The sequence below is a fragment of the Manihot esculenta genome, chromosome 12, assembly GCF_001659605.2.
Source record: "Manihot esculenta cultivar AM560-2 chromosome 12, M.esculenta_v8, whole genome shotgun sequence".
In the NCBI taxonomy this organism is placed as follows: Eukaryota; Viridiplantae; Streptophyta; class Magnoliopsida; order Malpighiales; family Euphorbiaceae; genus Manihot; species Manihot esculenta.
Window position 1 is genome coordinate 33136878 of NC_035172.2, and position 17540 is coordinate 33154417.

At 29.4% G+C, this 17540-nt stretch overlaps 2 protein-coding genes and 1 non-coding gene across 4 annotated transcripts; 1 reads left to right on the top strand and 2 right to left on the bottom strand.

Moving 5' to 3' along the window:
- Positions 1 to 1123: 1123 nt before the first annotated feature.
- LOC110628554 lies at positions 1124 to 5671 on the bottom strand. 2 transcript variants are annotated; one of them, XM_021775280.2, is made up of 6 exons: positions 5188 to 5671; positions 4996 to 5096; positions 3220 to 3971; positions 1914 to 2043; positions 1485 to 1816; positions 1124 to 1388 (listed from the first exon to the last, which is right to left on the bottom strand). In XM_021775280.2, the coding sequence occupies exons 1-6, from the start codon at positions 5486 to 5488 to the stop codon at positions 1265 to 1267; spliced, it is 1740 nt and encodes a 579-aa protein (XP_021630972.1). In that variant the 5' UTR covers positions 5489 to 5671; the 3' UTR covers positions 1124 to 1264. The 2 variants fall into 2 exon arrangements, with proteins under 2 accessions (XP_021630972.1, XP_021630973.1); XM_021775281.2 differs by having other exon boundaries at positions 1485 to 1810; positions 5188 to 5669.
- A 492-nt stretch (positions 5672 to 6163) lies between these two features.
- TRNAR-CCU lies at positions 6164 to 6236 on the bottom strand. The gene has a single exon. It is a non-coding gene; the product is annotated as a tRNA-Arg (tRNA).
- A 5838-nt stretch (positions 6237 to 12074) lies between these two features.
- On the top strand, positions 12075 to 15796 carry LOC110627479 (receptor-like cytosolic serine/threonine-protein kinase RBK1). The gene is made up of 8 exons (XM_021773811.2): positions 12075 to 12355; positions 12597 to 13031; positions 14124 to 14381; positions 14468 to 14622; positions 14710 to 14789; positions 14884 to 15019; positions 15166 to 15315; positions 15395 to 15796. Exons 1-8 carry the CDS (start codon positions 12343 to 12345, stop codon positions 15551 to 15553), a joined length of 1386 nt encoding a protein of 461 aa, XP_021629503.1. The 5' UTR covers positions 12075 to 12342; the 3' UTR covers positions 15554 to 15796.
- Positions 15797 to 17540: the final 1744 nt, after the last annotated feature.

Here is a 17540-nt window from a genome sequence, read left to right on the forward strand (position 1 = left end):
CCAGATGAAGCCTTCTTGGATTTTATCGCGAACGATGTGGCAGTTTATTTCAAGATGCTTCTTCCATTCGTGGAATACTGAATTTGCTACAATATATTGGGCGGCTTTGTTATCACAGTGAAGGTGAGTCTTAGATAACTGAAATTCTTTTATCAAATTATTGATCCACTGAAATTCGCACACTGAAAGCTATGGTCTGATATTCTGCTTCGACCAAAGATTTGCTAATAATGTTTTACTTTTTTTTGGTTTTCCATGAGATTGGGACTGAACCGAGGAAGACACAATAGCCGGTGAGAAACTTACAGCGCATTGTGCATGTTTATCCACAACATCTACTTATTTTTGTTTTAGATTTACGAGCAGTAGACCAAATCTAAGAAAAGTTTTCCTAACTAAAATTTAATATTTTCATAAGAGAAAATTAAGTAACTCCCTTTAATGAACTACAAATATCACTATGTAAAGAGAAGAAACATTCATATTTCTTTCTAGTATTATGGTTGTGGGTAAGTGAAAGTAAATAGTTTTGTTGAATGTATTTTTAATTGCATATCTGAACTTTGGAGAGGATAATAATAATAATAATAATAATCAGCAGCCATTTTTGTTCCTTTTACTAACACACTAACCATATATTGATTTGTCAAAACCAGAACAAGTTATTTCCTTTTTCTCTCCTTAAATCCTTTCCCCCTTAAAAGATACTTCGCCGTTTTGAGTTAGACCAAATCTAAACATTTTGTACCCAATATAAGCACAAGAGGCGAATGAGCAATAATCATGAACTCTCAATCTTTTTACAAATTGATGGAGCTCATGTGTTCCTTGCAATTTAATGAACTCTATAAATATAGCATCAAAGGATTTGGGCATTCTAATGTCTAATTGATATATTTATGTTACTATTACCCCAAAAAAAAAAAAGAAATTAATTTGAGATATTGAAGAGACATTATTTTTTTCTAAGATAAATATTTGCCAAGTTGGAAAGTGGGTAAAGTTTCCATCTGCCATTATCCCATCTAAAATAACCAGCTACTGTAACTCCGCCGATTTTTTTTTGTCAGAACTCCACCGATTGTTTGACGGGTCAATCAGTGAGTTTTTGAAGCCTCATTCAAAAGTATAACCCTAATTTTGTCAAAACCATAAAATTCACTATGGAAAAGTATAAATTACCATATATACAAAATAAACATTTCTCTAAACAAGAAGAAAAGGCCAAAAGAATTGTGATGGGAAGTATGCTTAGCTAGCAAAGCTATTTACTTGATGGAGAGGTTAGCTTATTTTCCTCAGTGTCATGTTTTACTGAAGCATCCCCACCCATCAATTCCTGAAAACCTTCAACCTTCACTGGTGGAGCCCTAACAATGCCCATGTTCCTGCACTCGGATAACCACATTTTAGTAGTTGAAAACAGGACTTGTAATCAGCAATCAGCCAAGTAAAACATTAATCTCTTTGCTAATTTTCCTTACGGTGTCTGCATTTGAGGAACTTGCATGGATGCCAACTGCCTAAATTGATTGCTAGATTGTGCTTGGAGATTTGACATTGCAGCAAGTTGTTGCTGTCGGAACTGCAACTGCGGGTGTCTGGACTGGATGGAATTGAAGGCATTTCCATCCATTGGCAAATCTGGTGGGTTTTCAATCTTCACTTGTACCATTGGTCTTTCCTTGTCCATATCCATTGCAGGGCGAGGGGTGGATTGTTGCCGCCTTCGCATTCTCTCCATCTGCTGAAAAGCCAAATTTTGTGGAAGAACCATCTGCTGCATTTGTGGATGCATTGGTCTTGAGATCTGCAGCTTCACCAATAATCATTAAAAGATTTGTTCAAGCAATTTTCAAAATATGCAAAGTTCAAATATGAAAAACATTTGTGATCCAAGAAAGATCATGTACTTGCTGGGGTAGCCGAAGGGCGCTCTGGTGCTGAGGCTGCAACTGTGCCTGGATTCCATGTATTTGTTGTTGCGTTTGTTGCACAATATTCTTGGAGCCATCCTTAAGCTCCACCAGATTTCCAAGATTACTTGCAAGGAAAAGAAGTGACATGTTAGATGGGCGTAATAGAAAGCTAAGTTTACTGATGCCCTTTGTCATACATATTAATGATGAACACCAAAAGTTAGCATGTCCACAATTCAACTTCAGCGAAATCACCAGAGCTTTGTTCTCATGAAATGAGCATATACTTGCATTGTCCATATAAATCACCATTCACCAAGACCAAAGTAATTCAAGATTTCACAGTACATTCCATTAATGAAAAGAGCTTTTTTTTACTGTATTAGATAGTTGAGTGCTTCAGCACTATCAATTCATAGAATATGAAATGATTAAATTGTATCAGTACTCCAAAGTCCAAACTACTTGTACATTGGATGTTCATTCATTCATGGCATAGAAATCATATGCAAAAGTCTGACACATAGTTGGCTTTAAGCGATCAAATTTGCATTTGCAATTTGGTTTTCAGGTGACTGGATATGATCATAATATCCACCAAGCATAGTTCAGTTTATGCTCCTAAATCAAGCAATTTAACATTTATTGGCCAGCATGATCTACCCTTACTCAACAGTAGATACAAGGAAAAAATAATTAATGTGGAACAGACAAAGAAAGGCATAATGTGAAGGCGAATTAAAACAATGAAATAGTTCACAGTTGAGCTATTTAATAATTTTGGCTATTCGTCCATTTCTTTCCAATATTATGGTAAACATCTAAGATTTCCCTCATATTTGTCACAAATAACTAAAATAAGGTCATCAGCAATTTGTGAAAGACAACAAACAAGTGTCACAGCATCTTGATTAATGAATCTAAAGATCAGTTGAAATTCAAGAAAGGGAGTTCATTGATAATTTTAGGCTTTGTTTGGGAGAGACAAAAAACATGGAGGGAGAGGGAAAATGAGAGGAAAATTGGGTCAAGTAATCCACAAATTTGTTCCTTAAGATGTAACTCCATTTTCCTTTCGTTTTCTCTACCCCTCCTCCACTTTCCCCTCTCCCAAACAGAGGGCTCGAATTAAAGCTCAATAAAGGAACTTCCACATAACAGTAACATCCAAGAAAGTAGAAACAGTAAAAAAATTATTTTGCTTTGAGTTGAAAAGAATATTCATGGAAGTGTAAGAGCTTGAAAAGTGAAAAGAAATATAACACCAAAATTCAAACATAATAAGGGATGTATTACTCACCTATATCCTGCTGTTTGAAGAAACATCTTGATTAGGTCGATTGCTGAACATTGTTTCCTATAACTATCAGCAAAGACTTTCAAAATGTGGCCCAGTTTACTAATATGACATCTAAGCAATTGAGATAAGACTTCCAATGGAACTTCCGTTGCACCTTCAAACCCCTTCTGTGCCAACATATGGGCCACTACCTTCTGACACATCTGTGATGCTTGCTCTTGACCAAGAAGTTTCTTATTTCCTTCAGACCCATTTTTTGGACGATGCAAGCTTCCTCCTTGTTCCACACTAATACCAAGCCTCTCTATCACAACAGAACTCCTGGTCTGAGGTAATGAATCAAGAACTCCACGAAACTCAATTTTTTCATTGCTTTTTGTTCGAATTATCAGCGGAAGTGCACTATCAGGTATACAATTAGACATAAACATCGTTTCCGGGAAAAAAGATACATCAGCATCAGCAGAATTACCATCTAAAACAGAACTGGTATGCATACTTGGTGTAAATGCAAGACACCTTCTCTTATGCTTATCAAGCAGTCCAAGATAATTAGACATTTCCTCAGGCGAACGCTTGTCTAAGTCTCTGTCCCCAAATGATGACCTGTATGGCCTACTAACTTTATGCTTTTCCATAAACTGATTATACCATGTTTCAGGAAATTCTTCATTCCTGAATCTCTGGGGTATGCTTTCCATTTCAGAATCACCATATCTTGATCCAGTACTAAAAGAAGATTTAGAATGGCTCTGTAAACCCAGTTAAAGTTGTAAGCCAGCCAGCACAAACAAAAACATAAAACAATATAAGAAGTAACCATTTATAACAGAAATAGAAAAGAGAGAGAGAGAACAGAAAAAGGGAAAAAACAAAACTAAGCACCAGAAGTTACAGTGCAGAAATATATACAAGTAGACATACAGCAGCAAAGACCTAACACCTAAGAATTTGTTGTAAAAACTACACATGCAATATTGTCAGTATTCCTTCACTATATCTCCACCCGGGCATAGGTTGTATCACGTGTTCTTGGAAAAGCTTTCTCTGTCAATTATATAAATAATAAAAATTTGAACAAGCATTCAACCCCAAATCTTTTGCACACACCTTTTTTTTCTTCTTTTTAAGCATTACGTTTCTTATACATCATCATCCAATGGTATATGGTGAACTTAAAATGAGAAGAAATCAGAACACCAAATAAGCAGGCCTAATGTACGAACCTTATGCCGCATGGCCAGAATAGAACGTCAACACAAAGCATTGAAAGCCAAAATTGACATAAAAAAAATAAGAGAGGGAGAATAAGTAAGGAGATATCTAGAATCGCGAACCAGACAGAATCACCACAAAAATATTTCATTAATCATCAAATTTGAAGTAACAAAAAGGTGATCATAATTCTACAATTTTTTGAAGCTCTTTTACTTTGGGAGGGGGGCCGACGAAAGGGCCAGGGTTTCCCCATCCAGGAATTGCCTGGTACTTAAATCAGTCAATGAACTTGTATTGTGTACCTTCTTAACTAATCAATCCTTTCAACTGTAAGCATACACTTGTAAACAAATTTCAATTGCACCTAATTCAAAAATATTATCATGTAATAACAGGCATACACTTCTCTGTTTCTATTCACTTTCTATCTCTTTCCTTCTCTTTCTCTAACTTTCTTTTCCCTCTCTTTCTCAATACCCAAACGCCCTTGTTGTGACTGGGACACAACATGTCAGCTATTAAAAATACAAAAGAGTAGGAATTATTAGTTTGTCAAACCTTAGACGGCGCCGCATTTGGCCCTACACCACCACCTGCTTCTCGCCGTTGATCCCCGTCCTCCAGTGTGAAGTACACGTCATCCCCATGTAGCTGCAAATCTGAAAATCCAGAGATAAAACATAATTGATAAAAGAAATTTGCAATTTCAAACTAATTATCACTAAACGGAGACTAAATCAGAAGACTCACAATTCGGATTGAGCTTCGAAACAGCAATCGAGGAAGAGGAAGTAGCGGGACTATTGGAAGAAAGAAACAGAGAGACGCTAGCTTTATCGAACAATAGGGCACGGACACGGAGCTGGAGGTGGATCTGAGGTTTGGATTTGGGTTCGTCAGCTCGCATGAAGGAATCCCATGCGGAAGGAGAGGAGAGGAAGTGAACAAAGTTGGAGTAGAGAGAGTCTCCAAGCCACGAACGCCATACCCCCTGCGTCTCCAGCTTGCGAGCTAGCTCGAAGCCGCGGCCATCGTCGCCTAGGAGAGACATCAGTCTCTGACCGAGATTGTTGCCTTTGGGTTTAGGATGTAGAAAAATCAAACAGGTCTGACCGCCGGGTCGGAAATTGTGGGGTTTCGATTTTGGAAGTGGGATTCAGTGTGGTAGGGCGCAGGATTTGTAGAGCTTTATGGAAGTGAAAGTGGAGAGGAGGAAGGAAATAAACCGTCAGAAGTCTAAAAGCTGTCTCCCGACGACGCAATTAAAAAATACATATATATATAAATTATAAAATTTTTCGAAACTTAATATTATTATTTTATATAAAAATAAATTGATATCTAAAAATTTAATTTTATTAATAAAATAATTATTTTATTTAAATTCATCATTAATTTCTTTTAATTTAAAATAATTATATCTTACACTTCATTTTATTTAAAATACAATTTCACACCCAAATAACTTTTTATTTTACATCTTAATAATTATCATGTTTTAATTGTATGATTAGCTATGATATAATTATCTCAATATATATAAATATTTAATTATATATAAATATAAAATTGTATTAGTATAAATTATAACATAATTTACTTTGAAATATATAAACTGTAACTAAATTATAAAATTAAATAATTTATATATAATGAACTGTTATAAAATTAAATTATATTAAATCACAAAAAAATTAAATATAGCAGCTGCAAAAATGATATCAATCGCGCCAGGAAGGGGTCGAACCTTCGGCCTTCTGCTTAGGAAACAGACGCTCTATCCACTGAGCTACAGGCGCTTGCTTGAATCATATGTCTTTGCAATTACTCATAGGCAGGGAATCGAGCGCCAGGCCCGACAAAACCCAGGGCCCTGCATGACAAGCTTTCATTGTCCCCATCCAAGCCTGTAAAAACTCTCAGAGCCTGCTTTCTTTGATTTATGGGCCCCAAATCTCCTTATCTGAGTTTATTACAGCAACATAGAGATAGGATCGCTAATTAGTTTTTACATATCATAATTATCATATTATTTTTAGTTCTTTACTCCTATTAAAACTCCTTGTTTTAAAGGATAATGGTGGACTCAATATATAAATAAATGGATTTCATTTAATTTTCATGTGAATTTTATAATTTTTTTTCAGTTTTTAATTATGTGCGAGTATAGCTTTGAGAAATTAATGAAATTGAAAGAAAAGGATATATTACCAAGTTTTGTAGAATGTTATTGGGATGGAAAAGAACAATGAAGCAGAAAGCAGCAGGAGATGTCGTATTCTTTTTGTGTCACTAACTTACAAGTAGTTTCTCAATTTGCATCACTATGGTTTGGGAGTGATGTAGCCCACCAAATTCCTGACAATCTCTATAATAACTAACTAACCCTTCATGGACAAGCAACAGCTACAACAATACCAGCATCCCAACAAGCTAGGCCTGTCTCTTGCTTACATCCATATTACATTATTCACTCCCTTATTTGATTGAGGGTGATTCCATTCAAAAATTTCAAGTTTTTAAAAAATATTAAAATTTAAAAAAAAATAATTTACATGATATAAAAGAAATTTATTAATTAATTTTTTTAATTTTAAAAACATCCAGATGCAACAAGAATTTGCCATAATAGATATATGTGAAGCACTTGCTCCACAAAGAATTGTTGATAATATGATGTAAGATTTAGAATGAGTCACTATGCACTTTGGTAAGGCAATCTTAATTGAACCGAACCACATGAATGAAAAGGCTGAGATGTTTGGTTGGAATCCCAACTTCAATGTGCAAGGACTACCAAATCCAGTTACCTAAAAACTGGAAACTACTTGTCTTCGTCTGGTCCATCACTCTTTTTTAGTTAGATCTTTAGAAGTATTGTATCCGAAGAATTTTCATAAAAGAAAATGAAATAAATTGTAGCAAAAGCCGTTTGGTCTAAAAATGAAAATCATTAATAATAATTTTAAAATAATTAAAAAATATAATCTCATTTTTTCAATTAAAAATAAAATAAAAACATGTCTTTATAATTTTTTTTTAATTAAGTAAACTGCAATGTAATTTGTATAAATTTCGTAAAACCTACAGTTTATTCTTCATTTTTTAAATACTTATCATATAAGAATTAGTTTGTAAAACTATAAAAAATTATTTATAAATATAATATTTAGGGATCAACTTGAAAATATAATATCTTAATTGTAAATAATTATAATATTTTGAAGTTAATTTGTCAAACGTATATGACTTAATAGCAATTAATTTATATAATATAAGGACTTATTTATAAATCTACTACTTAAAAATTAAATTATAAAATTATAGGTGCTTGTTTATAAATATTTAAAATATTCATAAATCAAACATAATGATATTGAAATGAATAGTCAAAAATATAAATTTACATTAAGAGATGAAGGTCCGTAATATTTTTTATACTTTTTTATATTTGAAATATTTAGAAATTTTAATTAATAAAAAATATTTTTCTGATTAAAAAAATAATATATTTTAAAGTAAATGAGTTTCTCATTTAAATAGAGAAAGTTATTTTCTATTTTTTGAAATTTAAAAAATACATATAAATTGTTTTTAATTAAAATTAAATAATATAAAATTTATTTATTTATAAAAAATAATTTATATTTAAAAACTATTTTTTATAAAAAATATTTTTTAATGAAATAATAACAAAATAAATTATTTCATTAAAAATATTTTTTATAAAAAATAGTTTTTAAATATAAATTATTTTTTATAAATAAATAAATTTTATATTTCACTACAGTTATAAATTTATGTTCCGTTTCTTTTCAAAAAATTATTTTTAGAAAAATATTTTTGATATTTTCTAACATTTGAAACAATTAAAAATTTTAGTTAATGAAAATGAGAAAAATGACTTTTTTCTTAAAAAAAATAATTTTTACATATTGAAATATATATATATATATATATATATATATATATATATATATATATATATATATATTATTTTTTAAATTAAAATTAAACAATAAAAAATAAATTATTTCTAAAAGAATATTTTTATAGAAAATATTTTCTAAAAAAATATTTTTTGAAAATAAATTATTTTTTACAGACAAATAGAATCTTAGTACTTTTAAATTGAAAAATATAATAAAAAATATTTTAGTCATTTTTTAGGAGAATCAATAAAAATTAATTATAATTTATCTATTTATAATGAATAAATAAATAAAAACATATAAGGAAAAGGAGAAAGAGAAACTAGTTAAACGCACTCCTCTAACAGAAGGGGACGGACGTTGGTGTGGGGGTGAGTGAGTTTGGGTATTAAGATATTTGAGATTATCTTAACTAAGCTCCTAACTGGATTAGTTCGCCAACTTTATCATAATATGTCCCATCACTTTTTTTTTTTTTTCTTACAGTACTATGAATCTCTTTTTTATATTACATGTTTCAAAGAATCTAATAATCACATAATTAAAAAATAAATAATATTTAATGTAATTTATTAATTTGATTATAACGGTAGACTTTTTTATTTTTATATTATTTTTTAAATTAAAATACACTCCTTTTAAATCTTTATCAATATTTTTCATTCAACCAACACAATTGTCACCATCCACACAAAAAATAAAAATGGTAATTTCTATGAGTTTGTGAATACTTTTCGTTGTTTTTTCTTTTAAAAAAAATAATCTTAAAGCCAATTCAATAATATAATAATAAAAAAATAAAAGTTAAACAAAAAAATTGTGTATTTTTTCAAAAAGCTAAAACTTGTTGACATAATTTATAAACCCACTAAATTCCATATTTATTTAGCGAGCTTATTAATTTAATGATCATGCAAATTTAATTTTACTAATAACGAATTAAACTAAAGTTTACTTAAATTATTTTTGTCTTCCAATTTAAAATCATATCGAACTGAATAAACTGAAAATTAAAATTTTAATATTTATAAAAATTAAATCAAATCAATTTTGATCAGAAATCAAATCGAATCGAACTAATCTGATTCGATTTAGTTCGATTTGATCGGTTTAAATTTTTAATAAATTTTTTATTTTTTATATTTTATTTTTAATATTTTAAAATTTAATTAGAATATTTCAATTTTAATATGATCTATTATGTCTATATTATTAAAAATAATATATTATTATCACTAATCAGTTCGGTTTAATTTTTTTGATTTTTCCTGATAAAAATCAAATCGAATTGAAATAACTGAAATTTTTAAAATTAAAAATCAAACCGAATCGAAATAAATAAAAAATTAAACTAAAATTTTAAATTTAATCAGTTCGATTAATTTTTTCAGTTTGAATCGAATACTGTTTATCCCTATTTATAAGTGGTGTTTACAATTACGCAATAAAATAAAAATTATTAAAATTTTAAAAAATTACTACTTAATCTCTATTATATAAAAAAATTTTTTAGTTAATTTTTTTTAATTTAAAAAAATATATTAAAATTTCATTAACTTAAAACTCTACTGTTTAGGTTAATTTAAAACTCTACTATTTAGGACATCTAATAAAAAATTTTTGAATTAATTACTTTTGTAAATAAGAAGCCAATACTTTGAAGAAAGCAGAGTTGATTATGGCAGATGAGTAAAAGCAAATAATGAAAGTGTGTTACTGTGGGTAATTATTGTAAAAGTGAAAAGAATAAGGACCAAAATTAAATGTTGTGGACCATATTATTGTAATAATGTGCATTAGCATGCAGCTTCATTTTCATGTGTTCAGCCAATAAAAACATTTTCATGTGATTTTTACTTTTTTTAAATTCTTTTAATTACTTTTATTTAAAATATTATTTATTTCCAAAGTAATTAATTATTTTTTATGTATATGTTTATGTCCTCCTTTTAGATATCAAAATTATATGAACTCAGCTTCATGTATAAGCATGCTGAATAAAAATATAATAAAAAATTTTATATAGTCTCTTCATTTTTCTATTTTTATTTTAAATTTATATACAATAGTAAATAAGTTTTTTATTGTTGGCATACAGACATATTTGAGAAATCTGAGTAGTGTCTTCATTTTTTATTAGAAAATTTATTTAATTTTTAAAATTCAATACTTTTATTTTTCATATTTAATTTCATTAAAATTTAAGATATTTTCATCAAAAATTTCTTTCAACTCAATAATTTTTTACTTCATAAAAAAAATAAATATAATTTTAAAAATATTCATATTAATAATAAAATAAAAAAATTATTATTTATTTTTATAATATAAAAAACTCACTATTTAATATTTTAATTTTAAAAAATATATTAAAATATTCTTAATATTTTAAAAAGTTTACTAATCGATTTTTCTATTGATTTTATCACTAAATATTTTATTATTTAGTCTTTATAATTTAAAAAAAAATATTAGTTAATTTTTTAAATTATTAAAATATTTATTAATTAATCTATTTATATTAAAAATATTTTAAATTTTTTATAATATTTAATAGTTAAAATTAATAAAAAAATTAATTAATAAACTTTTTAAAATATTAAAAATATTTTAATAAATTTTTAAAATAGCAAATAGTGAGTGATCAGCATTATAAAAATAATTTTTATTAAATTTTAATTTTTTTATTTTTAATAATTTAAATTTTATATATTTTAATTTTTTATTATTTTTACTGAATTTAAATTTTAAATTTATTAAAAATTTTATTTATTTATAGAGATTGAATTTGAGATTTTTTTTGTTAAACTTTTATGAAATTAAATTTTAAAAATTAAAGTGTTAAATTTATAAAATAAAAAGAAAAATCTATTAATCATATAATATTTTAGAGATGAAAATATATATATTTTTTAATTATTTGAGAGTGTGATTTATAAATTTATAAAAATTAAATTTTAAAAATTAAAATTTTAAATTTTAAAAAAATAATTTGGTCATTTTTTTATTATTAATAATATTTTTTATTGAAAAATTTTTAATTTTAATGAAATTAAAAAAATAAAAATATTAAATTTTAAAAATAAAAAAATAAATTTATTAATTATGCTATACTAAAAAATTAAAAATTAATTTTTTATTTTAAATATTGGAAATTAATTATACTGTCTAAAAAGGAAAATTAGGGTATTATTACAAACAAACAACAATGAATTTAGACACAAAAATTTAATTATATTTAATTTTTATGTTTGTTTCGAATAAATAATAATAATAATAATAATAGTTAAAGAAATCTTCTTTTTTTTTTCAACTTTTAATTTTCAAAAACTAAAAGCCATAAAATTACAAGACAACCGTCAACTCCCGCCCTCGTAGTTCTGACAGGCAGGCACCGTACTATACAGATGGCCACGCTTCGCTCTTTTCCGTAATTCCCAAAAAACCCTCATTACTCTCTTATATTTGCATGTCGAACCCACGGGTTCTTTTCAGGCGCCAGTCTCGGCAAAAATCCCGACCCTAAAGATTAACGGCCACAATTTTTCCCTGCACATTTACACGGCCGTGATTTACCGTCTCAGGATAATTTTTCATTCCTTTGAAAATTTTTAAGTTATTCAAATACATACAACAATGGAAGAGACGAAGAGTAACAGAAACCTGTATAAATATAGCATAGATTCCAGACATTCGCGAGCTGGTTTTAGCTCTATATCTCTTTCTCTTTCTATCTGTTGAAGAAAAACCAACGCCTAAAGATATACCATTCTTGGGACCTCTCCTTCTTCTCTTATCTCCATTTATCTGGTTCCTTACCCTTTTCCTCGATTGGTTGCTTTCTGTTTAAACTATGTAGGAACTTGGATTCTCAGGTTTCTTTGTTTCTGGGTATTTGATGCAATTTTCAATTACAGAGCTTTCTTTCTTTGGTATAAGTTTAAGATAGCCAATACCCAGAACTTTTTAGCCAATGGAGATGGAAGGTAATCTGCTTCTTCTTCTTCATATTCTTGTTTTTTTTTTCTCTCTAGTTTTTGGTTTGATTGGTTGCAGAGGAAAAAAAAGTTAATGAAAACAGGAAAATTTTGTACTTTTCTTCTTTCTGTATCTTTCCTTTTTTCTCCATAGGCATAAAAAATCCTCTGTTTTTCGTAGATAGCATAGAAGAGGTAATGGTGGTTTTATGTTTCGTCGGTAAAACTAATTGTTGATTTTTGTTTACAGAAGGAGAAACTCAGGAAAGCCCAGAAATGGAAACGCAGAATGATGAGAGAAAGCGGGACTTAATCCCTGATGATCCCTCACCAAGATGTGTGCTAGAGATTCCTATTTTAAGTCCTGAATCTGATCACAGCAGCAACTCAAATTCCGCAGAAACGTTAGTCCCTGAAGGAGAGGCAACTAAAGAGGGTAATTTGTCACAATGGAAGAACTTGCTTGATACTTTCAAGAAGAAATCAATGAGGAGGTTTTCAATGGCTCCATTGCTTGCCAACTATGATATTATTACTAAGAGGAGTTTGAAAAGGAAATTGACTAAAATGCAGAATTCCCCTGATATGATGATGATTGATTGGGGAGGCATGCCAATTTCTAAACCATCCTGGAGAAATTTTGATTATGCAGAACTTGAGGCTGCAACTGATAATTTCAGTTCTGGTAAGAAAATGGTCTCTCAAAACTTGTTCCTTTTTCATATATTTCTCAAGTTCTGTCTCATGGTTTTTAAAGGAAGAAATCTTTCTTTTCTTCTCTTCTGCCTTTTCTTCTTGCATTTTTCTGCTTATGGGCAAATATTTCTGTTTGAATACATGCTGATTTCTACATCTTCAGCCTTGTTATGCTCTATTCACCTGGGTTTTGAATCCAATTTTTCAATCTGAAAGATGTCATCTAAGAGGTTTAGAGAGAGAGAGAGAGAGAAGGTCATTTTCATAGTTAATATCTTACCAAAGTTGCCATTACATATTTGAAATTCTGAAAGAGAGGCCATACAAAACCCTAACAGCAGTCAATGCCGCCTGCAAAAGGGAGGAGACTATGTTGACTAATTTTATATTAGAGGAATTAAGAGAGTGATAGTGGGACCAAACTTCCTAGCTAATGTGCCTGCCATAGAAAAATCTAGTCTTTATTCATAAATTTCAAGCCAACCACTTGAAGGTCTTCGCCTTGTTGATTATAATTAAATTGGGGTGGTTTTTTTGTGTTCAGCCGGAGCAGTTCCATAGTTATATTTTAGTTCATTGAAGAGGGAGTTAAGGATTTGAACTCCTAATATCCTTCATCACTAGGCAAGCACTCAACTGCTCGAATATTTATAATAGCTGACATAAGTTTTCTTAGAATATGTTTTCTTAGTTTTGTATGTTGCTGTTGAGACTAATACTAAACTAGTCTAATGTGTGACGTTAAGACTTTGAATCTTGATAGTGAAAGTTTCAACTTGCTAATAAGAATGTTTGATGCCTTATGTTGGTTGGTGCAACATACATAACTAATTGCTGCAATAGAAAACTAAACTTGAGATCTGATTTGATGAGCTACTGCTGAACTTTTAGGATTGTTAATCATTTTCGATCTTGAATCATCACGGATTATTGGTAACTCGTGTAATACTAAGAATTAGTTGATATAGCATATGCAGCCTACTTGTCTCAATACTGCAATGATCTGATTGGACCTTTCGTACAATATTGCTTGCTGTTCTTAGTTATGGTTTTATTTCTAATTATACATGAAAATTTGTAGAGAACTTGATTGGGAAGGGGGGGCACGCGAAAGTGTTCCGGGGTTGTTTATCTGACGGTCAAGTTGTAGCTGTGAAGAAGCTAGTCAAGAATGAAAAGGAAGAAGAGGATAGAATTGGCGATTTTTTATCTGAGCTTGGGATTATTGCACATATAAACCATCCCAATGCTGCTAAATTGCTTGGTTTCAGCATCGACAGAGGTTTGCATCTTGTCCTTGAATTTTTACCCAACGGCAGCCTTGCTTCGGTTCTCCATGGTATGTATCTTATCATCTAGTTTCTTCTAATGATCATATACTTCACATTTTCATTTCACAAATGACCGAGACATTAAATGTTTCAGGCGGAGGAGATTGTCTAGAATGGAAGAAAAGGTTTAAGGTAGCTGTAGGAATAGCAGAAGGATTGAAGTATCTCCATCATGATTGCCAAAGACGTATCATTCACAGAGACATCAAAGCCTCTAACATATTGCTTGGTGAAGATTATGATGCTCAGGTCTGTTTTCAATTCAAAAGAATACTGTCATCTTCATGTCTAATGTAGCTTTTATTAAAAGATGACCATAAGCTCTCAATATAACAGATTTCTGATTTTGGATTGGCAAAGTGGCTTCCAGAAAATTGGGTTCATCATATTGTCTTTCCTATTGAGGGCACATTCGGGTTAGGCTTTCGGTTTCAGTAGTTTGACATTATCATTCCTGTCTTCTAAATGCTCTTCTTGATTTGTACTTATGCAACTTATTACGGGTTTCAGATATCTGGCTCCCGAATACTTTATGCATGGGATAGTCGACGAGAAGACTGATGTATTTGCTTATGGAGTTCTGTTACTAGAGATAATAACAGGCCGTCATGCAGTTGGTTCGAGTAGACAAAGCCTTTCAATGTGGGTAAGATCTTCTTTGCCAAACTTAATGCTTCTATCAGTTTACATCCATCATTGTTCATGGTGATCTAAGTCCTTTTCTGCATACTTCACTGTTAAAGCTATTTCTATGTGAAAACATTAACAAACTTTGCTCTTGTTCTTGCACAGGCAAAACCATTGTTACAGGAAAACAGTGTTAAAGAACTAGCTGATCCACAACTTGGTGACGATTACGATCCTATTGAAATGAAGTGTGCTATGTTAACAGCTTCAGAGTGCATTAACCACCTACCATCTCTGCGTCCGCACATGAACCGGGTATGAAAAATTTTCTTTTTCCTCCCTCTTTCGTTGACAGATTCGAAACCCAGCTAAAAGTAATGCACCAAAAGTGCAGGTGGTGCAGCTGCTGAAGGGTGTGGAAGCACCTGCAGAGTTGAAGCAAAAGAGCAATCCAGGGAGGACTATGATCTTAGATGGATGCGATATACAAGATTATACATGCACCAGCTACATCAATGACCTCAATCGCCATATGCAACTTGTGATGGAGTAGGGCTGAGCTTTGTCTGAATACAGCACACATAGGAGGAGCTATTGCTGTTTCTGCTGCTTTAGCTTTCTGCTTTGTTCATATTGAGGAAGAAAAAAATGTTTAAAATGACATTATCCTGATGCCCCCATTTTTCTCCTTCAAGTTTCTTATACAGGATTTAATCCCAAAGGGTTGTTTTACATGAAAATCATAGAGAACAGTAATGAATTGTTGTATATACAACACTTTGATTATGATCATAAATTATTTAAGTTTGAGCCAATTGAGAAAAAAAAAAAATTAAATAGAAATAAATAAAAAATTTCACCCATTGCCGTCCTGGCATTAAACAAATATTTTCAGGGACAATGCATTTGTTTCATTACAAAAAGCATAGCCTAAAAAAGGGGAAAAGGAGAAGATTTGCAAAATCTAAGTAGACAAGTAGTCAAAGGAGCAAAGTTACCTTTGAAACTTTTGATGAACATAGAATTGTGTTTAATTTTAGCAATTGCAGAATCATTAAGAGATTGCTGTCCTCTTTAATTCCAACAAATTGGTAAAAGTGCCTTAAAATTTTATTAACCTTAATGCTATGTAAGAATTAAAAATTATTGATGATAATCAACTGAGAATTCTAATTTGGATCACTTGAAAGAATTACTATTTAATTCTTCAAATTTAATAAATTACTATTTACTTAGTCTTTTAAATTTAATAAAATTTACTAGTTAATTCTTTGATTGAAAATCATCTATTTAATAGAAAATCTATTAATTAATCCATCTGTTAAGCTAAGTTAAGAAAAGTTAGAGAGTCTAATTAATTTAATTTTTATAAAATTAAGAGGTTAACTAATAAATTTTATTTATATTATAGGACTAAATAGTAAAATATTTAATGTTTAAAGTTTTATAAAGAACTAATTAATAAATTTTTTAATATTTTAAAGATATTTTAATAAATTTTTTAAACTAATAAATTAACTAATTAGTTTAGATTTCAAGGATAAATATTTATTTTCTTTTAAAATTAAGGTGTTTGGAGTAATTACTTGAATTATCTAACTAAATTATATTAAAATATATTTAGATAGTATATAATTCAATTTGAGATAGATTTTGATTTAAAAATTAAAATTCTGACGTGGTTCAAGTTTTGTATATTATATATATATTATTTGAATTTATTTATATAAATAATTTAAAATATATATTTTATATTATTATTTGTAATTTGTAATTTTTTATTTAAAATTTAGATTTTTTTTAAAAATATTACTTTTTCTTAAATAAAAATAATTAATGAAGATTATATTTTATTTAATGACTATTTAATAACTTTATTTAATGAGCTAATGCAATGAAGAAGACAATGCACAACGAACTGCCTTTGAATCTTTTTTGTCTATCGAGTTTTGTTGAGAAGAACGGAAAAATTATTGATTTAAATTAATGAAAAATTATTTTTTAGTCTCTGACGTTTAATATAATTAATACTTTTGTCCCTCTATTTTGGCGATCCAACACTTAAATCTCTCACTTTCTCTTCCATCAAATCCTTCCGTCCATTTAAACCGTTTGGTCAAAGAGTCAAAGGTGAGAGGTGATAATTTTTTCTAAAAATACCACTCTCCATGTGAAATCTTTATTTTTTTTCTCTTTCATATTTTCTGCGGTTGCAGAAAGAAGAAAAAGAGATATTTGGATTTGGATTTAGATTTTGTGATTTTAAAATAGCGAAATTTTTAGTGTGGGTTAATTTTATCAATTCACGTGTCTTAAAAGGCTATTTTGGATGGAATGACTATGAATTTAGACGAAAAAAAAGTGAGAGACTTAAGTGTTGGATCGCCAAAATAAAAGAATAAAAGTGTTAATTACGTTAAATCTCAGAGACTAAAAAGTAATTTTTTCTTAAATCAAGGGTAAAAATTATTAATTTATATAATCAAATTATAATTATACGCTAATCGCAATGCAATATAAAATAATTATTTACTTATTTT

What these genes read in the sequence shown, in the direction of transcription:
- LOC110628554 (XM_021775280.2), bottom strand. Translation starts at nt 5,488, where the DNA reads ATGTCTCTCCTAGGCGACGATGGCCGCGGCTTCGAGCTAGCTCGCAAG. An exon ending in CTTCAAACAGCAGGATATAG is followed by an intron (nt 2,044 to 3,219) that starts GTGAGTAATACA and finishes TTTCCTTGCAAG; the next exon opens with TAATCTTGGAAATCTGGTGG. An exon ending in CCCTTCGGCTACCCCAGCAA is followed by an intron (nt 1,817 to 1,913) that starts GTACATGATCTT and finishes TTATTGGTGAAG; the next exon opens with CTGCAGATCTCAAGACCAAT.
- LOC110627479 (XM_021773811.2), top strand. An exon ending in CCTTGCTTCGGTTCTCCATG is followed by an intron (nt 14,382 to 14,467) that starts GTATGTATCTTA and finishes TAAATGTTTCAG; the next exon opens with GCGGAGGAGATTGTCTAGAA. An exon ending in GACAAAGCCTTTCAATGTGG is followed by an intron (nt 15,020 to 15,165) that starts GTAAGATCTTCT and finishes GTTCTTGCACAG; the next exon opens with GCAAAACCATTGTTACAGGA.